The following is a 26,863-nucleotide window of genomic DNA, read 5'->3' as shown; positions in this document are numbered from 1 at the left end:
GTGTGTGTGTGTGTGTGTGAAAGAATTAGTCTGGATTAAAATAGCTAAGAAATTGTAGGTGTGAAAATGGTGAGGGGGATGGAAGCTGGAGATACCTTGCATGTGTCATGATGGGACTTGTGTCCTTTTTCTTGTCTTCACAATATCATAAACAGGTGAGCCCTCAAATCACTTTTTTTCTTTTTAATTTATGATGATGATGTCAATATTTTATTTCGAAAAATTCATTTATGTTGATCCTTCACAACCTAGCTAACATCAATTATTTCAGAAGTTGACAGGTGGTTACTTGAGCCTGTTGCACATTACTGTTGATGTTTTTCATCAAAAGCTGCCTTCGACAGAGGAAGAAAGGGAGGGAAGAAAAAACATTCGGACATGATTTTTGATAAATGCAATCCTCAAACTCCAATCAAACATTTACTCTTTGGACAAACAATTTATACATCCAAGCTCAACAAATCGTTACAATAAATTACTAGATATGAAGGTCCCTGATCATGTCCAATGCTTAAAACTAGGATTCTTTAGCAAACTTCTGTGCATTCATTAAGCTTTTTGTCAGCCATATTGCTGTTTCTCTGGAAGAGACAGTGTCGTCACCGAACGGTTTCAGCACACCAGAGAGCTCATCATATTTGTCCTGTTTCAGCAGTCTTGCACATAATTCAAGCAAGGACTCTAATGCGTCGGCTCTCTGTCCTCCTGGAATTTCCGGCTCACCTTTGTTCTCATCACTGTCAGCTGCAGCTTCTGTGTTTAACGACAGATTGTTGGTGATAGCTTGATTCATTAGTTGAGTTTCTTCTTTCTCAGCCTGCATTGGCTCACTTGCAACCTCCTCTTTGATTTTCACTGTATCCTTGTCTGGGCAATTTTTGGGATCTTCAGCATCAGGTGCCAATCCTGAACATTCACCAGAATTTTCCTCCACACTCAATGAGCTTCTTGGTTCTGCATCAACTTCGGATCTTACCTTGTCATTGGTCAATGTGACGTTTGCATCAAAAAGAGACAAAAAGTTGCTGCTACTAGTTGTACCAGGTGTGCCTGTTTTGCTGCAAGTCTGATGAGCAGTATCCTTTGACTTTATTTCTGTTTCCTCAGCGACACAGGAAGTGCACAGAGGCTCTTTATCCACTGTATTATCACTCTCCAGGTCGGATTTCTCTGACTTTGCGACGAGCTTGGAAGAGTACTTGTCTTGTTCTTCAGGTAGTGCATTTAGAGGTAGAGTCGAAGCATCCATCGTGTTGAGGCTTTCTTTAGGTGATGAAGAATCGTAATTCTCCCGATCATCTCCATTGCAAGCAGTTGTCTCACTTGTGTCCCCACTCTTTGAATCTTCACTGTCATGAGAAATTTCTCCCAAATAGCTCGTGGGATCAACCCTCTTAGTCTCGAGTTGCTCTTCTATTGAGATGTCATCGTCCAACAAACTTGGATATGGCGCATCAGTATTTTCCTCAAACAGCGGAAGCAAATCCCTCTGTTTCAGTTTCAGCTCTCTTTCTTTAGAGTCTTTACTGCCTCCAGAAGTTCCAGGTGACGGTTTTCTTGTTCTCTCATTTGTGGTCTTGGGAGAGGGAGACTTCACAGGGAGAAACACAGTGGACGGGTTGTGACACCGGAGGAGGAATGGTTGCAAATGTGGGTGTCGTAATAGCTCGGCAGCCTATCATGTGCATATCTATATATATCAACGACAAAGTTTGTTGCGTGAGTAAAAAAGGGTGAAGAAGTATGAACTTACAGTCGGTCTGTGTTCTGGGCTCTTCCTTAGCATGCTCTTCATGATCTGTTTTCTGGAGATTATTAAAATCATTATACGTAATTTTGTAATTTCTGCAATGAAATAAACAGAAATTTTCACTGCTAATCCATAAGGAATGTAGACAAGACTTACAGGGTGGAAGAGTATACAATCGGCAGTGGGGAGATCAAAGATCTGTTTATCTTGTTGATAAGTCCAGCCATATCCTATTTTGTTCAAATCTTCTAACTTTAGTATAGTAACGAGAAGGCGAATAATTCAAAAATCATCAAATCTATATGTAAAACAAATGGTTGAACTTACAGGCGCTCTAAATGCTTGGTGGTGTGCAGCAATCTCAAATATACAGCAACCTAGAAATAGGAAACAAGGTACTTTCAGAAACGAGAACATGAAAAGTATCAACTTACAGATTCATAAGATTTAAATCATCACCTAGTGACCATATGTCTGATTTATAGCCGTATGGAGTATCTGCAAGAAGCTCCGGACACATGTAGTTTGGGGTGCCGACAACCTAGTTTGAGGCGGAGAAGTTATTGACTAATATTTGTGGAAATATTAGGGTGAGAGTATCATTAAGACACGAACCTCGAGTTATGACATTATCAACATACGTCTTTAATATAATGCAGTGGTAAAATGTAAAAGCTCAAATCATTATATAACCATACCGACGATGCACGACCTTCCTCATTGAGAAGCTTTGCTAATCCAAAATCACCTGTAAATTAGATGTAGTGAGCAAACTGAAGAAAAATATGACGAATTAATATAAGTTGTTGTAAGGACTTGCTTTTGGCCTTCTTACCAAGATGGACGTCATTTTCCTTTGTGAGGAATATGTTAGATAACTGGAAATAAGAAAGGGGTTTGTTATCAAACAATTAAATTATATATACAGCAAGTTCATTACATGATGACTGTAGATCAAACCTTGATATCCCTGTGAAGGACACGATTGGAATGAAGATAGTCAATAGCTAATAGCAACTGAGTCAGCCATCTGCACATTTTCTGGGGCACAGGCAAGAACATTTAACACTCGATGTGAATTAGCCATGCGCAGATAAGAAAGGGTTTTATACTAATATCTATGAGATTACCTCCTCTGGGAAATATCCTCCTCTCGTCTTCCTCATAATCTCGGATCTACATATTGAAAATAAGAAGATAAATGGAATATTCAGCAAGATTCAACTTTTCCTAAAGCTTGTTTACTTCCAGACTTCTCTTTTCCTCTCCCCTTCGTCCATAAGGAAGATAAAATTTTCGACTTGATGATAGAAATTATAGGACATCCCCCAGTATATTGGACAATAAAATACATATATAATGTAGAAGCTTGTCCAGTTACTATTTGCATATGACTGAGTTCGAGTTCAGCTTAACTTACATATTTCCAACTTCACAATAGTCGGTCACGATGCATATACAGCTTCCCTGCAGAATAATGAAAATGAGAGGATTTCTTTAGCATCAGTTTCAGGCCACCTATATCAGACATTTATACAACCTAAAAGCTACAGGAGTAGCTTTCGACCAAGAAATCAAGACTAATAAACAACAGAATACCTTATCCACCCAAACATCTTTATATTCAAGAATGTATGGATGCCGCAGTTTTGCAATTAAATTCATCTGCAACAAAGATAGGCACACATTATACAATGTTGAAGAACAATGACAAACGAATTATTTCTTCTAGGTCTCCCTCCTATCTAGTCTTGAAACATTACTGCTGGAGCCAGAACTCAAAGCTAAAGAAGAATTTCACCAAGATACATGACTAATTGATTTTCGAAATAAAAAATGGTATGCAGCTTACTAAAAGTTGGATATTAAGCAAGAAATATTATTGGGAGAATAATGACTTTGGTCCATGTCAAAGACTATGAATCTCTTCTCTATGTACAAAGATTGAAAAAAAAATTATTCTCAATGAGCAGACTTGTTATTGCAGTAACTGCAGTGGCGTTTTTCTTTCCTTTCACCGAGGAACAACTATGAAAAGAGTCCTTGCGAGTGTTGGAAAATAACTTAGCATAAGGACTTTTGTGCTCATAGAACTAACTCCAAACAGTCGTTATAACAACTTTATGTTAGTAAGACTTGCAATATAAATACACAAACGGTGATCAGAGTTGCCAATCATGAAAAGTGGATAGAGAACAGAACAAGATAGAGTATGATTTGCTATAATTTCTAAAGCACATCCAATAACTTTTTTCCCCCGACACCCTACAACATAAGTCTTTAAACTAACCTCCTGGTACGCTGTGCGCCTGAACTTCTCTGTCTGCTTAGAGAGACGAATTTTCTTCAGCACATACCTGCAAGAGATGACAGAAACTAATACTGAATCTCCACTCAGAGTTCATATACCGGTAAAGAAACAATGCTTTTCAGCATTTCATCTAGTTCATGAAATCGAGCTCATTAACAATTCACCAGCTAAAGATGATTCCATACCATTTCTTTAATATATGCATGAGTTCAGTTTCTGATGTACTCAGATGCCCAGAAAATATCATCCCACAAGAGGAATACAGTTGAGAGAATTTTCAAAGTTATACAAGCAGCCCTTCAGCTGAATTCCACTACCCTGTAAATACACCTATAGCATGACTAAGCTCCTAAAACTCTCACACACAAGCAACAGAGCCAAACGCAAACCCCAAGTAAAAAGTAAATTACAATTCAAAATTCAAATTCTACAATTTTTATGCATGCAAAGCCGTCAAGAAAGCTTGAACTAGAAATTCTTACTTCTTATTCTGAGGTTTATGGAGCACAAGAAACGTAGCTCCAAAACCACCTCTACCAATCTGCTCTATCACTGCATAATCTTCCATCTTGGACTTAGAATCACCATTTTCTGTCTCCATCAACCCCTTCAAACCCAAAATCTTCACATGGGTCATCCTATTTTGAGCTAAAGATTCAATCTTAAGTAAAGATTAATAACATATAGAACTCACCCAGCTCCAATTTCACCAGAAACTTGGAATTTTGCAGGAGCACAGACTCCACAAGACCAAGAAAAAGCAAATCTTGAGGTATATACAGCAGAGTCAAGCGGATGACCCTTTCAAAGCTCAGTTCTTGAATTCACTGAGAGTAATTATGGCTCTCTCAGACGCCTTCAAAAATCGAAACTGAAGTTGTGAAGTTCTTTATTGCACAGTTATGACACCAGCGTAGAGTGTGTGGGGGGTGGGGGTGGTGTTGTCCTGGGGAGGAGACACAGTCAGGCAGAGAATTAGAAGCATAATTATATAGTAATTAAAGAATTTGGCACTACAACCCCAATGCTTAACCAACAAATTCTACTATAGTTATGGACAAAGCTAATCCACCTGGTTAATTAAAGAACAAAAGAAGACAACCGAGTTTTGAGGGGTCAGAGTAGGAAAGCAAAGAAAATTCTTAGACAGATTTACTCCAATCAAATCAATCACATACATCCGTAATTCATTTATTATGTGATTAATTACTTTCTATAAATTACACGCGAATCACAATTTTTAAAAAGCAAAAACAAACAGCTTCATAAGTATGCAATAAAATGAGTGTTTATTTATTAACCTTGGCAAAATAATAGTTCTGTCCAAATTTCTTTGTTCATCATTCGTACTTGTAAGAAATTTGGTCTGCTAGAATCAACTTTTGTTGTATTTAGAGAACCATTTTAGAACAATGATAATGAAGCCACCACTACCACCCTCAGTCCTCTCCTCACCTAAAAGTTTCCTCAATTTCAGACATCAGCCAAATTCAGGCACTTCTTATCTGATTCTCAAATTATGCCATCATGGCATCTTGATTTTGATTGCCAGAAGATTTTTACCCAATTAGGTTCGTGAAGTGGGGATGCCAAACCTATTGCAAAGGTGGCCAAACCCCAGTAGTTTGTTAGGATCTTTGAAATCTTGAACAACAACAACGATACATAAATCTAATTGTGTGTAGTAATAAAATACATTGTAGATTATCATGCACTTTATAGAAATAAATATAAAAAATTACAATAAAATTTTCTAAAATTTGATATAATTACAAATTTTTCTTGACGATTGATGCAAAAGTAGATGCGAGTATTATAGTTTATCAAAAGGGTGATAAGGGGCAATGAAGCAAACCCCACCATTACTGCCCATAATATTAAAAGTTAAAGGATGTGAATATATATATTCCCAAATTATGCATTCTTGATGTGTACGGATAAATGCAATTTGTGAAGGACCACATATTTAATTAGGGATAATTCTATGCCGGAATTATTGAAATTAGATGCACGTATTGTTGACTACACTCCTTAACTACCTCATTTCTCCATCCCACTAAATGCAATTGACGCTTTTGCAGTCTTTTGGAATTTTCTGAGCCCCGAAAATTTCCGCTTTTTTTATTTATATTTATTGTAACTGAGTCGAGGTGAAGAGAAAAGTTCTAAAGGAACGTACTGATTTAGAATGAGGTCTTATGAATAAGTTGGTTATATTATATGTTCAAATTCAATTAGATGTGTGCATGTTATCACGATTTATTGAAATATTGATGCAATTACGTAATTATATTTGGGGGGAAAAAAAAAAGAAAGAAAGGAATTCTTGTAGCAGTTATTTTCTCTATCATATGATTTGAAGTGAAAAAAGAGTGAGAAATGTGTGTGGTGTATAGAACAGTTGTTATGACGGTAGGAAATAGGCTTAATTTGTGTTAGTGGGACACAAGTAATTTGAGGGAGCAGCCCTCAACCTCAAATGCTTGTTGGTGAAACAGTCTCATTTTTCCATGTTTTAATTTGAAAGGTCATATTCATATACATACAACGCAGTTGCGTTCACAAAGAAATAAAAGGGAAAAATTGAAATTCAAGCTGTGTCGGTAGAGTAGGTTGTCTACCTAAACCCCCGACCCCTCTTCTTGTTCATTTTCTTTTAATTGAAGCTTTAATAATGTAATGAATCTTTAATCATGTCTCCATTACAACACCCACCCTTTTAATTGATTCTTTAACTCCAGATGTTTTTTACCTGTAATTTATGTTTTACAGGATTGAAGATCATTATGACAACAACCACCTCCTCCTCCTCAATTGATTGCCTAAAAGGGAAAAAGGTGAGTTCTTGTGTTGTCGGAAGAAGCCTCCAGTTCTTGACTCTAAGGATAAAGAATTCTTCATCAAATCAATTCTGCCATAGTCTTTCATATTCATATCCGGTTGAACACAAGATAATACACAATAAAAAACAGAACAAATTCAAAGTGAATTTTGCTGAATAAATCGATTAACAGATCCATATTTATCATGCTTGTGAAGAACATCAGGTTACAACTTCTTAATTATCAAAGTGTTACTATAGCAAGAAACAAAAGAAGAGCTTCCAAGCCCAACTATTTATCACCATGACTTGCAATCCGGAGTGGAAAGAAATACAAGACCAACTACTACTAGGACAAACCCCTCAAGATTGTCCAGCTTCGACATTCCCAGTATTTAGAGCTAAACTATAGGACTTTAAAGATTAACTATTCACAAAAGAAATATTCGGAATGGTGATTGTAAATGTACATGTTATTGAATTTCGGAAAAAGGTGATCACCTTATGCTCATATGTTGATCATATTGAAGTCTGACTACATGATCTTAACCCCAGATCAATTTATATGATGATGAAAGATATTGTACATGTCCGAAATGCATAGTTGAACAATCAGTGCATATCTCCTGACAAGATACAATTGCCATATAAATGTCTAAATTTGTTCTGGATTGACAGCAATAAAATACTTATACAGTGTTCCACCAAAGAACGGGCAAGAGAGTGTCTTTACAGTGAGTTACTGAATATTTTGTGTAGGATAGGCATGAAATATGTTGGCATGAGAGAAGAAAAAGAGAGGTAATTGGTAGAACATATGGTGCTAACCATATGGAAGGAGAAAGATATTACTTGAGATTGTTATTGAATCATGTAAAGGGACCAACATCATTTGAGACTTCTCTAGTAAATGGTGTGATCTGTTCCGGTTTCAAAGAAGGGAATTCTTAGAATCTGATGAAAGTTTGTTGGAGTGTCTAAATGAAGCAATCACATTTCAGATGCCACATGCATTACGAAGGTCATTTGCCACAATATTAATTTACTATGAACCAACAGAATGCGATGAAACTTTGGGATACATACTTTGAAGCATTATCAGAAGACTTCAAAAGAGTGTCGGGAAATTCAGTTGATTCAAGAATAGAGTTCTTGAATTCTTTGACATCAAATGGCAATGTTGTTATATAAGAAATGTAGACCCCTCTGATGGTTTATGTAATGGGACCAAAATGGTATGCAGAAACTTTGAAGATAACGTTATTCATGCAAAAATTGTTGTTGGACAATATGTCGGAAAACATGTTTTCATCCCAAGAATTCCATTATCACCGGCCGAAAATGAAAGATATCTATTTATATTTAAGAGAAAACAATTGCCCGTGAGACTTTGCTTCGCCATGACCATAAACAAAGCCCAAGGACAAACAATTCCATTTGTTGGTGTTTATTTATGTGAACCTGTGTTCTCTCATGGTCAATTATATGTAGTTTATCTGGAGGAACATCAGTGTCCACACACAAAAGTTGTAATTAAGCCAGACAAGAGAGAAAATGAAGGCAAGGCATGTACGTACAAGGAATATCGTCGTTTTGGGTGCAGGTAATTACTTTTTTTGTTTTAATGCAACAATACTAGCATTTTATATTAACATGACTTAGGCATACTAAGTAATAAGTTTTATGTTTGCACTTCAATATTTACTAATATCATTACCTGTTATACAGATATAATTGGATAGATTGATGGAATATGTGCTGCGAGGTTTTACACTTTAATTAGTAAACATCATTTTCTATAAATTAATCTTTACTTAACAATTTAATTTAAAAATAAAAATAAAATTTTATTTGTTATCTTTAACTCTTTTTCTAATAATGTGGGTTCAAGTGCAATGCAAGCCTTCTTTCCTAGTTTTACTAAAAAAACCATATATAGATATATATCATCCTCAGATACAAAAGAGAAAACAAGTGACCGACCAGATAGATGGTCCACACACACAGCATTTGAAATAATTGCGAATGTTCAATGAGTAGGTGATGAACCGGGCAGAATTGTCGATTTCACGCAGATATTAGGGTCAAAGGGGGAGTAAGACAAGCAGTTGCATTTTGTCCCAAATCCATTACAACTAGATTCAATTCATTTAAGGTCAAATGACCAACCGTGAAGCATAAAATACTATCTTTCTTTTGGACCTACCAAAGGATCTATAAAAAATTAAAGTCTAATCATGATTACAGAAATACTTGCCCAGGAGTGGATGGCATGAAGCATTTCTCATTACAACACTTGGCCAGTTTGCCCTCTATATTGATCACTTGAGCTTTCTTACATGTCACATAAGAAGAGACCTGGAATTGTAGCAGCTATTTAGTTATCCAAATGTCAATCATCACTCGTGAACGAGGCTAAATTCACCAAATGCACAACACGGGTTATTAAAACAAGCACCTAATAAAGACACCAGTTATAAACATCCAGCCAAGTAAGCTCAGTCATCTTTTGCAAGATATCTGATCTAGTCTAGATAGAAAGCAGTTGCCTGGGCTAGCCATTCATACACAAGAGAGCGGCACAAGACATGATACAGAATTACATTAGTATTTTTACAGAGGCAGAGTAGGAGAGCATAAGGTTACAGATTGTCATTACTTTCGTTTAGAAGTTCTTCGGCTTTCAAGTTTCCTTCGAGCAGCTTCAAATTCTTCTTCACTTGGCTCTGGAACTGATTCACCTCCACCATATTTTTGAACAAGAGATGAGAACATAGAATCGATCTTGCCTCTTCTCTCATTTTGCCGTTGACCTATTATTGCATATAAATCTTCTGAATCTTTCTTCGATCTGCGAGGGGTATTGCACAAGTGTTACAGTTTCAAGGCCTCAAATCAAAACCAGAAAAATTAGTGAAGATTCCAGGAAAAGAACAAACACAACTAACTTCTTTCTGCGTTTCAATGGACTGGTAGGAGGCTTTGTTTTAGACACCTTCTTGGCCCATTTCTCGTACGCTTTGGTTGACTCTAAGTCTCCTACAAATTGACATGCACAAAGCAAAAGAATCCATGATAAGTAATTGAAACGCAATGTAAGGGGATAAACAAAGAAACTACCAAGTATAAAACCTTGAAAACAGATAATTAAGTAAATAGCAAAGGCAGTCAAGAATATGAAACCAAATATCAGCTCCATCATTTCCATAATTTCAACTTCTCCTAGGAATGTTGATGGCCAATTAGTAGGAAAATATTACAAAAGGCAATATAATGAAAGCATTAACTTAGAACTACTATAAATTACATCTCTTACCTACTTATCAAGAGCTCTAGAAGTTTAGCCAAGCAAAATATCTAAGACATGATAATTTGGAATGCCAAAACTTGTGCATTGAAAAGAGAGCCAACCTGCAGAAATTGCCTCATCGATGATATCCTTGAACCGATGGGAATCTAGCATAGGGTCAGAGCAAAGCATGCAGCAGAAAAGCCTGAAAACAAATTCAAATTATCATGAAAATGTAAGCAAAGAAATTAAGTAGCCACCATCCATGATGTACCTGTCCATGTTGCCCTTCAATTTTTTGTACAGCTCAAGCAAATCTTTTTTCTCTGACTCAGAGCCTCTGTAGTTTGCTTCAAACTCTTCAATATCAGCCTCTGAGATCTGCAAGAGATGCACAGACTTCATACGACGAACAAAGTACAGTCAGACTGTAACAGAGAAACCTGCCAAATATCACAGAAAAATAACCTTTTTATACATGGCTCTGAAAAATGCCTGCAAATTCTGGATGACATTTCCTGCTAGATCCTGCTAATCATTAAAGAAACGTGAGTATACAGAAGTGGAAGGTGTATCCCTTTTAGAGCATACAAAAAGCAGTGCAATTAGATGATAAAAAAATAGCAGGATGTGCCTGTAAACAGCAAATTGCCCTGATTCTCCTGCATTCTGCAAGAGACACTCCTATGACTTAAATAAAATTGCAAGAACACTTGGAGTCATGACTTACAGCATCATCAACACAGCCAGTCTGGTCATATACTGCACGTTTCTCCACATCACCAAGAATAGATATTACCTTTTGTAGCTGCTGAAATTTTTCTTTGGCCTCCTACAGCAAGAAAACGAATAGTTAAAATCTTGTACACAACCAGAGATATTTGCAGTAAGAGAACCAAATTGAACACGATTGAAACAAGAAAATTACCTCGTCATCAGGATTTTTATCAGGATGTAGGCGGAGTGCCAACTTGTAATAAGCTTTTTTAATTTCCTGCTGGGATGCAGCTTTGTCTACACCAAGAATCTAAAAAGCACAGGATCACTCAATCACACATGCAGATCAATAGTAAGATGAAGGAAAACCAAATTATATACATATAAAATCTCAAAGTTACAGGACCCAGCTCCACATAGATCTTTTATTGGCTAGTTATGGATATAGCAAAGCCAGTAACTCCAAGAGGCAGAGGTATGCTCTTAGAGAATGAAGGTATACCCATGATCTTGATAAATTTATCGACACATGTTGTCTCACTGTTGAATTTCTAATGATTCTTATATGCATGTTATATGTGTGTGCATGAAGTACTTTTTGGAACTTTGAACAATGAAAAGGTAATTCTTTTCTGGAAATATTCTGTGCTATCATAAATAAATGTGTGTTGATGGACATTGTTACCGGATCCAATTGCATGTACAAGAACAAATTTTAAGACAAGAGATACTTGCATCAAGAATGCTATAATTACAACAAAAACATGAAAATTAGTACCTCTTTGTGTTATCATTTTGTGGAGCACAAAACAAAAACAATGTCACCAATATTGTTAGTTATATTAAAAGAACCTTCATTATAATGGTCTATACCAACAATATAATACAGTCTGACCCTGCAACTCCATCACTAGCTTTTACAAGATCCATCTTGAATACCCAACTTGACGACTGATATCAATCTTTAGAGAAAAAGGACATGGAAGCTAAACTGTAACGCCAAACCTTTTCTTCTTAACAACTTTGCATAATCTCTTTAACCAGGTACAATTGTACACCCACATAGAGAATTCAGAAGTTTTTACAAGTTAAAGGGGTATTTTTTATGTCTCTATTAGCCCAATCAATTCCTTAGGTTACAAACGTTTAATGTCTCATGATAGCTTTACTTTTCATGTTTTGGGGTTCCAATATATATCTTTTCTTTTCCTGGTTTTTCTTTTGTTCTCCTTGAGGGTTCAAGCTTAGGAATAATATCCTATTGTTCAGATAATATTAGACTCTTGATACTGTTTTAGTAGTTACTCACTTCTTCTTAAGCTACTTTTCAATCATGTTGGATGGAGATTTCTCACTCCAACATCATCTGAATTGATATCAACTTCGCTACCAACTTCCCAGACAACACGGAGTAAAATAACTCTTCATGTCTAGTAGTGAATTTCCACTCTTAAGTTTAGTCCCGCCAACATTCTCATCGGTATAGCTTTCACAGGCACCATACATGGCAAAATGCACACACACACAAAAAAAAAAAAAAAAGAGATCAAAGCATCTCTTCAGACCTATACCGTATTTAAATTAGATCTTAAGAAAAAATCATAAATCATAAAACTCCCGCTAAGGGGCCAAAAAATAAAAATAAAAAACCGTAAAGAATATACCTCATATAAGCTCTTATCTTTCGAGGATGTAGATCCGTCGAGATATTCCTGATCTTCCTCCATTTCTTCGTCTTCTTCCTCTACATGTTCCTCTAAAACCCTAGCTTTACTCCTCTTCCCCATCCTTGAGAAACTCAGTTCTGAGAGCCACAATAGATTTGAAAAATGAGGCGACAGCCACACACCCAGAGGGGACATGGTATTTATAGGGGACGCGAAATGAGGTTGATTCTTCCCCGCCACATCGCGCCTAATTTTTTCTTGTGTTTGTGCCTTTTGGAATAATTGGGAAATTATATTTTAATTATCCAAAAAAAAAAGTTATTATGTGTTGATATATATACACATGTAAAAATATTTAATATAATAAAATTAAATATATGCTATGTAATATTCATTATATATAAAAAAAAATCTTAAAAGTAGCCCACAACTAAAAAATAAAGTATATTGCATAATATATGAAATACATTAATAATTCATTTACAAAAATCAAGCTGACTTATGAGATCAGCGAGCTGACTCGACTCATTTTACACTTTTTTTTATTGACTGAGTCGATATGTGTTTCAAGTTATTTTATATTTTTATTTTAAATATAATTTTTTAAATCTCGATAAATAATAAAAAATAAATACTCATAAATTTTGAAGTCTAATTTTCTGAAAGAGTTGGGCCAACCCATGGGCCGTATTAATGTTATTTGGCACAATTGGATCCTGAAATGGATGTCATATCTTAATATTAATTAAAAATACTTAAACTGTCGTTTCATGAAGTATGATATAATTATACGTAAAATATTTTTATAATTTTGAAAATTATATTTAGCATTTTTAATATTAATTTTCATTCAATAAATAGATTTTTCTATTAGATAAATTTATTGAATTTGACAAATTAGCAAAAAAAATATAAAAAAATATATTTATTTTCGATTGACTTACTGCTGACCAATGTAAGTCAAACAAATATTTTCTGATCAAACTACCCTGATGTATCTTCATGCGCCAATGTATGTGAAATATTTGTATATAAGGTAGTTTGGTTATGAAATATTTATTTGACCTGTAATAAGTTAGTTGTAAATTAACATGGATAAATATAAATTTTCGTTTAATTTATTTGTTAATACTTTTTGAGTAATAGATATATCTATTTGGTAGACGAACAAACACCAGAAATACTATTTGTAATTTTTTAAATTATAATAAATTTACCTATAATTATACAAAACTTTAAGAAAATACAGTGCAATTATCCCTATTAATTAATTTGATTGTTTACTATTAAACTATAAATATTGAAACCTCAAATAAATAAATAAAAAACAATTAAATAGATTTTATAGTATCATAGCAAAAATCTTTCATTTTTTTTTTATTTTTTACTATAGGAATGGCATATAGAGTTATAGTTGAAATGGTAAGAGCAACCATTTTTTATTTATTTATCTCAAAATAACTTCACATGTGTCTTATTTTTATTAAAGAAAAATGAGGTATTAATATTTTAATAATTTCATCTGAATTATTTTTAAGATTCTTTTACTCTCTAAAATTATTTAATTACAATTTAATCAAAATGGCAAAAAGGTAGAGTTTGGTGAGGGTAGAGACTTTATGGGAAATTCTAATTGTAATTGAATTTGGTCATATTTATATAATTTTTATGGTAAATACGATGTATTTATATTATTATTAATGTAATTTTTTTTAAAAAAATTAATTATATTATTTTTATTATATAATTAATTTGATTTGAATAATAGCTTTTCGTGGATGGTTATACTTTTGTTTTTCTTCTTTTTTAAGGTAAAGCAATAAAAAATAAATCCCCTATAAATAATGAGAGGTACAAAGGGGAAAAAGTGAAATCATTTTCAATAAAATAAAAATTGTTCCGAGACTCTGTCTCTGTCTCTGTCTCTCTCCTCCTCCTCCTCCTTTTTCCCTTCACCTCTCAAATTGCCTCAATTATCCCTCGAATTAAGGTATTACTCACGATTTTTTCGTCTTTAATTCAGAATACTTCATGCAATTCGTCTCCCGATTCAGTGATCTGCTTAAGGGTTTTGTTGATTTCGTGTAGAAATTGAATCTTTTTGTCCCTTTTGCTCGAATTGCTGGTCAGGAAAAATGGTCTGACAAAATCCTGGTTGGGTTTTCCGAAGCCAAGATCGGCTAAAAGCTTCTTTGTTTATTGGTTCAAACGTGAAAGTTTTTTTTTTTATGCTTTTGTTATGAGTGATGGGACTTCACTATTTGGTTTGTGGACTTAGTGGTTTGTTTTTGAGAAAAGTGGAAAATTTGTTTTTGGTTAATTTTTGTGATATTTGGCTCTCTATTGATATGAATTATGGTTAGCTCTAGTGTTCATCACTCATGGAATTGTACTATTTAGTCTATGGACTGAAGGAATTTGATAAACGCAAAAAGTTAGGAATTTTTTGAATGACCTGGTGTTTTTATCTTATAAGAGCAAAGGTTAAATTCTACTTCTTTTCTTTCAGGGGTTTGTGGTGTTTGATTCCTGGACTGAAGGGATTTTGAGAGAGAGAGAAAAGTTGAAATCCTTGCAATTAACCTGACACTAGTTGTTTTGTAGTTACATCATCATATTCTGAATAAATTGCTGATAAGATCATTGTGTTTGTCTCTTCATTTCTAAATGTTGGTTGTACTATAGAAGTGTTCAAAGATTCAGAATGACATGAGTACAAATTTTAATGAATATATAGTTTTTGATGAGTCTCTAGCTACTTGAGGAAGTTGTTATTTTTTTTCATGGTTCTGTATATTTGTTATTTCTCATTTAATTTTGTGTAATATGAATGAGCAGTGCTTGCTGTTTTCTACTGTTATGCTTTTGAGTTGATGGTTGTGATGATGTCTTTTACATGCTTATATCGAGATTAACTTTCTCTCTCTGATGATATCTTAAGCATTTCTTTGGAGGAAGGGTGGTAGATTTTACTCCATAATATTCTCAATGGAAAACATAGGTGCTTTTTCAAACAGTGTCTTGAGCATGATGTTTAAGATTTGCAGATTGTCCACTAACTGGTATAAGGAATCTTTATAATTCTTCATACACTTTGATTAATAGCTCTGTGCAATATGCGCTGATATCCTATAGCTTTTAAGCACCAATGTTCTCTTCTCTCTTCCCAACTCCATCAACCTTCTATTGAATGACCCAGCTAAAATGCACACTAGAGGATTGAGATTGACGTGTTTTCTCTTTTTTGGGATGTGATTACCTGCATACTAATTTGCTAACCGTATGAGCCTATCACTCTTGTATCTTTCTTCATAGCAGTGACGTAACACTGAGGTACATGTTGTGGTGAATGGCAGGAAACTAGCATAAATGGAGTCTTCCAAAGAGACTGGTTGCCAAGCTCCAGAAGGCCCGATTCTCTGCATTAACAACTGTGGCTTCTTTGGCAGTGCTGCCACCATGAATATGTGCTCCAAGTGTCATAAGGACATGATACTGAAGCAGCAACAGGCCAAGCTTGCAGCATCCTCCATCGAGAACATTGTCAACGGCAGCTCAAATAGCAATGAGAAGGAGCCCCTTTTGGCTAATCCTGTGGATGTGGAAGCAGGACCACTTGAGTTGAAGGCTGCTTCACCTCAGCCATCTCCCGACTTGGCATCGTTGCCAAATTCAGAAATGAAGGTGAAGGAGGGCCCAAATAGGTGCACCACTTGTCACAAGCGTGTGGGTTTAACAGGATTCAGTTGTAGGTGTGGGAACCTCTTCTGTTCAACTCATCGTTACTCAGACAAACACGACTGTCCGTTTGATTACCAGGCTGCTGGTAGAGATGCTATCTCAAAAGCAAATCCTCTTGTTAAAGCTGAAAAGCTTGACAAGATCTAGAAGTACGGTCTAAAAGTTGTGAAGCAAAGTGCGATGCTCGCTTTTATATACACCTATGCATCTTCTCGTGTATGTTGGCCAGTCATTCTTGATAGGTCTCTCTGGTACTGATGTTGGGTGGACTTAGACAAGAGAATGGGGGGGTTTATCACTGTGGTTTATTGCACTCTATGGACCCTGGAGTCCTTGTCGATCCGGCTAGGGTTACTTTGGTTTGCTCCGGTGTGTAAGTTGTTATTCGTTGGCTTGAATGACATTGTTGTGGAATTTGTAAACTAGCCCGTCTTCGGATATGCATCTTCGTTTCTCCTCGTTCATCTCTCCTGTTACAGTATGGTCACGATAAATAAAAATATCAAACATAATAATGCGAAGGATTCGATATTTGTTCTATTCATCTCCTTTCCCTTTCCATTTCTCTTTCTCCCGCAGAGAAATAGGAAGAATCCCTTGCAGAAAGGAAAAAGGTTGATGTCTCTCCTTGTCATGCATCATTTGTGATTTTATGTTTGCTTCTATACTTTGGAGTGTTTTTATTGGAGAAATCATTCTCCTTGTTAGATAATACTTTCCCTCACGAAATGTTCCTTATGTTAAAGCTTGTTGGAGTATTGCCTGTCAGCAAGCTGTAAAATTTGGTGGCGAGGGGGATGTATATAGCTTTTTGGCTGAAATAAATTTTAAGGATATTTACATTCCTGTCCATTGAGGTTTAATGTAATTATATGTAAATTTAATGTGATTTGAAAAATTATATGTAATTACATCAAAATTTAGGAGAACGTAATTTAATGTAACAATTTAAAAGTATAAACTATAAATTAAAATATTTTGTTTGTTTGTTTATTTATAATAAAAAGTTGAAATAAAGTTGTGATGAGCATTCATTGGAAATCGTTCTTGAACATTTGTACAAGAGTGTAAACAAATATTCCATAAACCCAAGAAGGATAAAAAGAAAAAAGAAGAAGTGGAAAATCCAATATTATTTTTGAAAAAATAAATAATAAATAATTGGGCATCCGAAAAGGTTGGGCACTTTTCTAGGGTTGAATGTTCAAACGCACACTCCGATTCATATACATTGAAAACATTAAATTAATTGGCATTATTTGAGTAAGTTTTAATTGAAAATGTAACTCCACTTCTTCTTCTTTTCTTTCATTCCTCCTTCATTCTTTCACTGCATTGCTCTCCTGAAATTTGGTGAAATTATATGTTGATCTCCTATGAATTGAAAAATCACATCTAATATCACTGGTGTTTGTTTTTGCCCAAAAATAGATTTATCCGTTTGTCAAAATTCATAGAATTTATTGATAAAAAGTGAATGAAAATCTATATTTACTCATAGTTTGACTCACTATTGACTCATTGTCGGTCAAATAAATATTTTTTTTATCAAACTACTGTTATAAGGATGAAGATATATCTTTTCAAATACATTAGCGGGTGTGAAAGATGTATGAGGGTAGTTAGATTATAAAAGATTTATTTGACCTATAATAAGTCAACGAGGGTATACAATTTTTCATTATCTTTTTGTTCATAATGTCAACAAATTCTGTGAATTCTGACTATAAAATGATCAATTTATTAAATGGAACAAACATCGAGGGTACTAAATGGTATTTTTTAAATTATAAAAAATTTACGTGTAATAACACTTAATTTCATAAAAGGACGGTATAATTATCCCTAAGAAGAGTATTCTTATTACTTTATAAATTAAATTTTCTTAGTAGAGGTTAGAGAGTGTATATACTCACAAGTTGAGGGGTCAAAGTGAAAAAGCCACCCTTTAATTTTCACCAAGATATTGGTCGTACTTTCTTCATTCATTTCTTGTTTTCTTGTTAATTTAAGGGTTGTAAAATAGTACAAACACAAAAAACACCCCAAAAGTGTGACAAAAATAGAATTTACAAAAGTCATGGGGCTATGGTGAATTGGTAATTCATTTCATGTGGGCAAGAATTTCTTGGGCAGTGAAAAACTTTTGTTTGCCCTTTTAGTCTTAGATTCTCATCTACAAAAAGCTGCAATAATAGTTCGTATAATTTCACTATTCAAATTTCAATGGTAAATAAAAGGGGAAAAAGAAAAAGTTACTGAAAGTCAACTTGTAATTTAGCCCAAAATACTCTTTCCTACTTATAATTACCATTACTATTTTTTCACCCACAAACTTATTTACCAAGTTGGAATTAATCTTTTTTGTTTTCTTCTTTTTGGCCTATATATATATATATATATATATATTGAAAATTAACATACCTATAATTTGTAAATATACTTCAAAGTAAGTGTATAAAAAAAATATACAACTCCAAATTAAATCGATCAAATTTCAATTTTCACTTTCCATTCTTTATATTTAAATCGAATTATATTTAGAAGTGTCTCGAATGTCAGATTCAGGTACAAATATTTCAAAAACTTTATCAATTTATATTTTAAATAGCAATGGGATGAAGTGATGATGCACTTTTGCATGGTAATTTGCAATAATTATTGGTCATATTTCATTTTAATCGTTGAACATATAGAATACATCATATCTTTTGTTTTTTCTTCCCACGAGTTATATCTAAATTCATTGGACTCGAGACTAGTATTCGTTCGTGAATCTTTATAGGCAGTAATTTTAAATTTTTCACACAATAAAATTCGAATACAGAACTTTTCACTACATAAAATCGATCTCATACATATATAGACGCAATAAAACCTTACCCTATCGGGCCAGAATTTCGAGTTGTGCATCCAATTATATGCTACAATAGTAATGCAAGAAATGATAGGGAAAAAGCAAACATAAAATTCACTGCACCTCATCACTTGATTAGTAATTATTTAGTTCCTTGATTTTTGTTGATGTTGATTGGGACAATGTATTATTATGTGTGGTGTCCTACACACAATTATGCTATAATCCAATTCCTTCTAACGCATGCCATTCTCACCAAAAGTTGCAAGCCCCATGCTATTTTTTCTGTCTCTTTTTATTTTTTTTAGAAAATAATATCGATTTAAATATTACACTTGATGAATTAACCACTATGAATAATATCTATAGAAAAAAATACTGAAATAACAAATACCCAACTAATGAATCGACATATATATACTTCTCATTCCACGCGAGTTAGTAAAATAAAATCTACGCGATCATAAACCACAATAATCATTAGGGTATTCATACCAGTTGTCTATTTAGACCAATCACATTATGAAATTTGCGCATATTATTTATTTATAAAAATTTTAATTAAAAAAAATCATATATATATATATATAGAGAGAGAGAGAATGTGGTACATATTAATAATAATAATTAAAAAAAAAAGATTGATATATAGTATAGTTTTTTTTGGGAAAATGGAATTGAAGTTGGCATGTGAGGTGTAGTGTAGTGTGTAGTGTTCCATCAAGTGTGTTGTCATGATCAAGTAAAACCAGCGGGTGAGGTCGTCACGGGGTACACAAATATTTCTCTCTCTCTGCTGCCTAACTATTTTATTGCTTATTCTAATAATTTATTCATTTCTCTGCTTATTTACAAATTAATTTATTCTTCTTATCCCTTATCTATGTCTATCTATCTATTTGTTTATCTCAATATATATATATATATCATATAATATAATTATGGGAGTAAAATAACTAAAACACGCAGAATTGTGAAACATCAAAATAGGACTAAGATCTGCATGTTTTTTCACCGACTCGAGTCAAATACACTGTAGATATAAGGATCAAATAGATTACTGAAATTCCGTCATATGAATGCGTATGAGTACAGGTCATTTGGAGCTCCATATATATGTCGGACTACCATAATGAAGATGTGTACGATGGTTTGTGCGTGTTTATTGTGTTGTAATTCTTTGAACCATTTGAATTTATGTGGAGATTAATTTAAAAATTAAAGAATTTTTATTGAAAATTTCTCAACAAGCCTAATTATTAGAGTCGAATAGAATTAATAATGAAAGTGAAATAAACAAGTGAATAGAGACAAAATAAATAAATACACAAGTTGTAGGAAAGTCAAATGAGCTATATATGTGTTTTGGAGAAAATAAGGGTTTTCTCACTATCATGTCTATGGATGTATGGTTGGTGAAAGGTCAAATCCTACAAAACCCTTGTGCATGATTTGATGCCTCATAGGATTCTTTGCTTAAAAGACATATTTGCCCAAGTGAAAATTCCATTGTTTTTTTTGTTAAAAAAATATATTAAAAACTCACAACACAACAAGGCCTTGTGAAAATCCATGCCACCCCATGATTATAAAAAGTAAATAGGGGTGATTTTGTCTTTTCTTGCATGTTCAAATATATTATTGCCCAAAACTTGTGTTAAATGACCATAAACACCCTTGTCTTCCAAAGCTCCAATTGAGAATATTTATGAAAATCAACATTAATAGGATGTTTGAATTACATAATGTACTTATTACAAATGTTATTTTCATATGTTTAAATTTTTTATTTTTCTTTATTTTTTATAAATTAATATTACACTTGATATATGTATATATATTACCTGTATAAAATAGTATATAAATATATATACCGATAATTATGAATTTTATACATATAAAATATATATATATTCAAGTATAATACGAGATGTAATACTAATTTGAGATGTAATATCTTAACTAGAAAGTTTCTCAAATGATTGTATTTTATATATGTATATATTTATAGTTTAAGAGAAAAGTGTTAGTAATAATAAGTTGTAGTTATCTTTTATTTTTGTCATCATTGACTTTTTGGGGATTTTAATTTGCACACAAGTCCTTCTAAGGTCAAGTTTTAATAGATTTTGCTGACAGGGAGAGCTTGAAACCAACAATTCATCATCCAAACCTCTCATTCATTCTCAATATTCTCCATCAAAACCTCTAAACCCCACCTGACCTCACTGATAAAGTGTAGAAAAAGAATACTTACCAATCTCAAACTCCATTAAAGCTAAGCAGATTCATTCTCTTCTCCAATGGCTACCACCTGTAAGCACACTCTACTTCTCTCATTGTTATTCTCATTGTTTCTTGTGAACTCTGCAGCTTCAGAAGCAGAGATCTTGCTCCAGTTCAAGAACTCCATTGAGGACTCTATGAACACTCTCTCTGGATGGTCAAACGCTACAGCCATTCACCATTGTAACTGGACTGGAGTTTCTTGCACAAATCCAGCTCCTTTCTTTGTTTCTTCTCTTAACCTGCAAAGCTTGAATCTTTCTGGTGAAATCTCAGCTTCCATATGCAAGCTTGCTAATCTTGCTCATCTTAATCTTGCTGATAATCTCTTTAACCAGCCTATCCCACTTCACCTCTCTGAATGTGGCTCTCTGGTGACCTTAAACCTCAGTAACAATCTCATTTGGGGAACAATCCCAGAACAAATATCTCAGTTTAAGCCATTGCAAGTGCTTGATTTTAGTAGGAACCACGTTGAGGGAAAGATCCCAGAAAGCATTGGTTCATTGAGGCAGCTTAGAGTTCTTAACTTGGGCAGCAACTTGCTTTCAGGTGGTGTTCCAGTGGTTTTTGGTAATTTTACTGAGCTTGTGGTTCTTGATTTGTCTCACAATCCATTCTTGGTTAGTGAACTTCCTGCAGATATTGTTGAACTTGGTAAACTTGAACAGCTTTTGTTGCAAAGCTCAGGTTTTTATGGAGAAATACCAGCAGATTTCTTTAAGGGTTTGAACAGTTTGACAATTTTAGACCTTTCTCAGAATAATCTTACTGGTAACTTACCTAAGATTGAGTTTCTCCCAAATTTGGTTTCTTTTGATGTCTCCCTGAACAAGCTTTCTGGGTCATTTCCTAATGGGGTTTGTGAAGCTAATGGTCTTGTGAGCTTGAGTCTGCATACCAATTTCTTTAATGGTTCAATACCCAATGACCTTATCAATGAATGCACAAATCTTGAAAGGTTTGAAGTTCAGAACAATGGGTTGAGTGGGAATTTTCCTTCTTGGCTATGGTCATTGCCTAAAATCAAGCTCATCAGAGCTGAAAACAACAGGTTTACTGGTGAAATACCTGATTCAATATCCGAGGCCGCTCAACTGGAGCATGTTCAGATTGATAACAATAGTTTCACCAGTACATTCCCTCTGGGAATTGGGAAAGTGAGAAGTTTGTACAGATTCTCTGCATCGTTGAACGGTTTATACGGCGAGCTTCCTCCGAATTTTTGTGATTCACCAGTGATGAGTATTATCAATCTTTCCCACAATTTTCTCTCAGGAAGCATCCCAGAGGTGAAAAGATGCAAAAAGTTAGTATCTTTATCTCTGGCAGATAATAGTTTTGCAGGTGAAATCCCAGAATCTCTGGCCGATCTGCCAGTGTTAACATACCTTGATCTTTCTAAGAACAATCTTACTGGTTCAATTCCACAAGAACTTGAAAGGTTGAAGCTTGCACTCTTCAATGTTTCATTCAATAAGCTGTCCGGCAGAGTTCCAGCATCACTGATCTCCGGCCTTCCAGCTTCGTTTTTGCAAGGAAATCCTGGCTTATGTGGTCCAGGATTGCCCAATTCTTGTTTGGACGACAAGTCGATAAGCACACCATCTGGCTTTACTAAATTGACCTGTGCCTTAGTTTTTACAGCTCTAGCTTTTGCACTTCTGGTCTTTGCTTTTGCATTTTACTTGATCCGCTCTCACAAGCAAAAATCTCAGTTAGGTTCATGGAGATCAGTTTTCTTTTATCCTCTTAGAGTCACTGAGCATGATTTGATTATGGCGATGGATGAAAAGTCAGCCAGAGGAGATGGTGCAAATTTCGGGAGAGTTTATGTAGTGAATTTACCAAGTGGTGAGCTTGTTGTCGTGAAGAAGATATTGAACTTTTCTAGCCAGTCTTCAAAAGCTCTGAAAAATGAGGTCAAGACTTTAGCAAAGATTAGGCACAAAAATATTGTGAAAATCCTGGGATTTTGCCATTCTGATGATTCAATATTGCTGATATATGAATATCTGCCAAACGGAAGCCTTGGTGATCTTATTTCCAAACCAGACTTCAATTTGCAGTGGAGTATGAGACTGAAGATTGCCATTGGCATTGCTCAAGGGCTGGCCTATCTTCACAAAGATTACCTTCCACATTTACTACATAGAAACTTGAAGTCGAACAATGTTCTTCTGGATGCTGATTTTCAACCAAAGCTCACCGACTTTGCTTTAGATCGAATTATTGGAGAAAATACATTTCAATCAGTAATTGCATCAGAATCTGCATCTTCTTGCTACTTGGCACCAGGTACTAGCTTTTGGTTGTATGAACTGCACATTTTCGTTTCCTTTAGCTGAAAATTGTTTATTGGCTTACTTTTGCTCTTAGAAAGCTTTTACTGATCCCTGCATCTGTTCCATCCCAGAATGTGGTCACACGAAAAAGGCCACAGAACAAAACGACACCTACAGCTTTGGCGTTGTCCTGTTAGAGCTCTTGACGGGTCGACAAGCAGAGAAAAAGGAATCAGAGGAGGCTTCTATTGATGTTGTAAAGTGGGTAAGGAGAAAGATTAACATCACTAACGGAGCCTTGAAAGTTCTCGATCCAAAGATTTCAAGTTCGTTCCAACAACAAATGCTGGAAGCTCTAGAAATTGGTCTGCATTGTACTTCTGTAATACCAGAGAAGAGGCCATCAATGTGTGAAGTTGTTAAAGTGCTTCAGTCTCTGGAAACTAGTCTTCAAGATTTCGAGTTTTCTGCTAGTGTTGATAGTTCAGTTCCTCTCTGAACTTGAAGTCTATACCCTCATTTTGATTCATTCAAATCCCTTTTACATGAACTCTGTCCTGTTTCTTGGATGGTTTGATCTCAGAGTGAGACAATAGGAGGGATGTCTTCAATTCTTTTTGCTTTTCATTACTGTAATATAATTACATTCTGTTCATGGGCTTGGCTTGCTTTTGCTAGTTTAATGTTGTACTTACATCATGTCTTGAATTACTGAATTCTTGACCTTTAAACCTTCTATACACACTGCAAAAAAGTTCAAGAAAATATTAATTCAAATGACACAGAAGTAAAAACATAAAGAGAAGGATCCTATTGCGACAACAAAGAAACAAAACCAATATTCTTGCATGAAAAGCTTATTATGTCCAGATCGATTTAATTTGTTATATACAAATCTCAACCTGTTAGCAAACGCATTGGTAGAAAGAGCAAAACGTCAAACCACAGAGAAACATTACCTAAATAGTACTAATACTTCATAGCTGGCTTTATAATTGACCACGAAGTTATATAGTGTTGCTCTGCATGAAATTGACAGTGCTCTCACAAGAAAAGGCACATATCCAAAAACTATGAAAAAGGGCACAGACCAATCAGCCAAAAAAAAAAGACTGTCACCCTAAATTGAAGCTATTAATAGAATCAACTGTTGTTGCAGACTATAACTAGTTCTTTGACCACTTCATCAATCTCTTGATCTCCCTTGGACTTGAGCTTCTCCCTCATTTCAGCAGCCCTTTGCCTCACAACTTCTCCACAGTCTTCCATCACCACCTGTTTGATAACTGCAGCCAATCTTCCTCTACTGAGCCTCTTGTTTCTGTCCCTCACAACCTCCACTCCGACTCCAACTTCTTCCACAAGCCTAGCATTGATGGGCTGGTCAAGGTGCATTGGAACTGCTATAATTGGGACCCCAAAGTTCATACTCTCTATCACAGAATTCCAACCACAATGGCTCACAAAACCTCCAATGCTTTCATGTCCCAGGATCTTTGTCTGTGGAGCCCACCCCTCCAAGATTTTACCTCTATCTCCAACCCTCTCAAGAACTCCTCTTGGCAATGTTTTTCCCAACAATCCATTGTGCCCATTTGCACCTTTGGGGAACCTCAGAACCCATATGAAGTTAATCTTGCTAAGCTCAAGCCCATAGGCAATCTCATCAATATCTTCCTTAGTGAGAAAATATTCACTCCCAAATGAAACAAAAACCGTGGATTTCCTCTCTTTCATGTCAAGCCATGAGAAAGTACACAAACTTTCATCATCTTTTTCATCAGGGCTAGGTTCTTGAACTAATGGACCCACCGGGACAAACTTCTTGCCAACTAAACTAGTAACATAATCAATGTACTTACCCTCAATATCCCTAAACCCTTTGATCAACACGATCTTGCAAGACCTCTCAACTCCCTCAGAAGCCTTATCTCTCTCCCTCGGATCCGAAGCACACCTTAACAACTTCTTCATGTTGCTATACTCATAATCACGAAAATAAATATTCGGAAAAGGAAACTCAATCCAGGGCTTCCTGAAATAGTGAAACATGAACGAACTCATAGTAGAACTACTAGTAACGAACTCAACTGCAGGGATCTTTTGCTCTTTGGCAACCACAGGAGCCCATGGCTGGAGGAAGTCATAGATAAGCATATGAGGCTTGAGTTGTTTGAGTATATTGGAGAAGTCGTTGATCGACAAGTCGAAGGCCTCTTTGAGGCTAGGCATGACGTGGGGTGGGAGGCCATTTGTGGTGTGAAGCTCAGGGGGGAGGCCGGGTAAAGGTGGCAAGAAAAGGGGCACTAGCTTTATGGACTGGGACAGCTTATTGGTGATCTTTTTGTCGACGCAACAGAGTGTGGCTGGGGTGGAACACAAGGATATGTTGAAACCTCTACTTGTAAGTTTCTTGGCTAACTCTAGGTAAGGTGTTATATGACCATAAGCTAACCATGGGAACATCAAAACTTGAATACTCTGGTTTTTATTAGCATCCATCGTTCATAACAAAACACACAACACATACTCTCTCATATGAATATAGTCAATTATCTGTTGAGGCAAAAGATGAACTAGATGGTAACAACTCTTTCTTGGTTTTTCTTAGCTTTTCTGTCTAAGGATGCTGATGATTGAGGGAGAGGGTCTTAGGTGTATATTTATGGTGAAGGTGGTTGTTGCATGGATAGAGGTTCCCATAATTCAGAGAGGAGGACAATGGAAAAGAAATCCATTTTTCCATAATTGAGGTAAGGAGAGAAGGGATAAAGATTTGTAGGGCAGGAAAAATCTGATCAGAAAATGAAGTTTTGCGTTAATCAAGGTAAGATTATGGTTTCCTGAATCAAGAAGGGTTTGCTTTTCTATGAATTTTTGCATGGAGTTGTGGATATGCTCATGGTGAAATAAATTTATGGAAGATGGGGTTATGTTATTTAGTAGAGTATAAGTTGACATAAATGAAGGATATTATATATAATATGTATATATGAATGCATACACCTCTTCATATTCTTTTTTAATACCCATTATGTTATACACCCTTTTGTATCCCCCATTATAATTTGTAATTAAAATAGTTATGATGTATTTTGTAACCATAATTTTGGTGGTCTATAAATACCACCATGTATTT

At 34.9% G+C, this 26,863-nt stretch overlaps 5 protein-coding genes across 7 annotated transcripts; 2 read left to right on the top strand and 3 right to left on the bottom strand.

Annotated features, from left to right (window-relative positions):
- On the bottom strand, positions 363 to 5,013 carry LOC105159721 (serine/threonine-protein kinase Nek6-like). The gene is made up of 14 exons (XM_011076897.2): positions 4,756 to 5,013; positions 4,544 to 4,668; positions 4,041 to 4,107; positions 3,350 to 3,415; positions 3,171 to 3,217; positions 2,881 to 2,926; positions 2,711 to 2,791; positions 2,586 to 2,628; positions 2,449 to 2,498; positions 2,210 to 2,291; positions 2,078 to 2,127; positions 1,907 to 1,980; positions 1,754 to 1,805; positions 363 to 1,675 (listed from the first exon to the last, which is right to left on the bottom strand). The coding sequence occupies exons 2-14, from the start codon at positions 4,660 to 4,662 to the stop codon at positions 518 to 520; spliced, it is 1,935 nt and encodes a 644-aa protein (XP_011075199.1). The 5' UTR covers positions 4,663 to 4,668; positions 4,756 to 5,013; the 3' UTR covers positions 363 to 517.
- On the bottom strand, positions 8,920 to 12,817 carry LOC105159720 (chaperone protein dnaJ 6). Its single transcript, XM_011076896.2, has 9 exons — positions 12,553 to 12,817; positions 11,100 to 11,198; positions 10,902 to 11,003; positions 10,640 to 10,699; positions 10,446 to 10,552; positions 10,294 to 10,376; positions 9,831 to 9,921; positions 9,542 to 9,733; positions 8,920 to 9,240 (listed from the first exon to the last, which is right to left on the bottom strand). The coding sequence occupies exons 1-9, from the start codon at positions 12,748 to 12,750 to the stop codon at positions 9,225 to 9,227; spliced, it is 948 nt and encodes a 315-aa protein (XP_011075198.1). The 5' UTR covers positions 12,751 to 12,817; the 3' UTR covers positions 8,920 to 9,224.
- LOC105159719 (zinc finger A20 and AN1 domain-containing stress-associated protein 8-like) lies at positions 14,410 to 16,840 on the top strand. 3 transcript variants are annotated; one of them, XM_011076892.2, is made up of 2 exons: positions 14,410 to 14,545; positions 15,912 to 16,840. In XM_011076892.2, the coding sequence occupies exon 2, from the start codon at positions 15,925 to 15,927 to the stop codon at positions 16,441 to 16,443; it is 519 nt and encodes a 172-aa protein (XP_011075194.1). In that variant the 5' UTR covers positions 14,410 to 14,545; positions 15,912 to 15,924; the 3' UTR covers positions 16,444 to 16,840. The 3 variants fall into 3 exon arrangements, with proteins under 3 accessions (XP_011075194.1, XP_011075195.1, XP_011075196.1); XM_011076893.2 differs by lacking the exon at positions 14,410 to 14,545 and adding an exon at positions 14,566 to 14,709; XM_011076894.2 differs by lacking the exon at positions 14,410 to 14,545 and adding an exon at positions 15,094 to 15,117.
- Positions 21,285 to 24,338, top strand: LOC105159717 (probably inactive leucine-rich repeat receptor-like protein kinase At5g06940). The gene is made up of 2 exons (XM_011076891.2): positions 21,285 to 23,737; positions 23,856 to 24,338. Exons 1-2 carry the CDS (start codon positions 21,457 to 21,459, stop codon positions 24,221 to 24,223), a joined length of 2,649 nt encoding a protein of 882 aa, XP_011075193.1. The 5' UTR covers positions 21,285 to 21,456; the 3' UTR covers positions 24,224 to 24,338.
- LOC105159784 (beta-D-glucosyl crocetin beta-1,6-glucosyltransferase-like) lies at positions 24,747 to 26,233 on the bottom strand. The gene has a single exon (XM_011076970.2). The coding sequence runs from the start codon at positions 26,224 to 26,226 to the stop codon at positions 24,868 to 24,870; it is 1,359 nt and encodes a 452-aa protein (XP_011075272.1). The 5' UTR covers positions 26,227 to 26,233; the 3' UTR covers positions 24,747 to 24,867.

The sequence above is a fragment of the Sesamum indicum genome, linkage group LG4 (assembly GCF_000512975.1).
Source record: "Sesamum indicum cultivar Zhongzhi No. 13 linkage group LG4, S_indicum_v1.0, whole genome shotgun sequence".
Taxonomy (NCBI): Eukaryota; Viridiplantae; Streptophyta; class Magnoliopsida; order Lamiales; family Pedaliaceae; genus Sesamum; species Sesamum indicum.
This window is presented reverse-complemented; position numbering and strand designations above follow the sequence as displayed.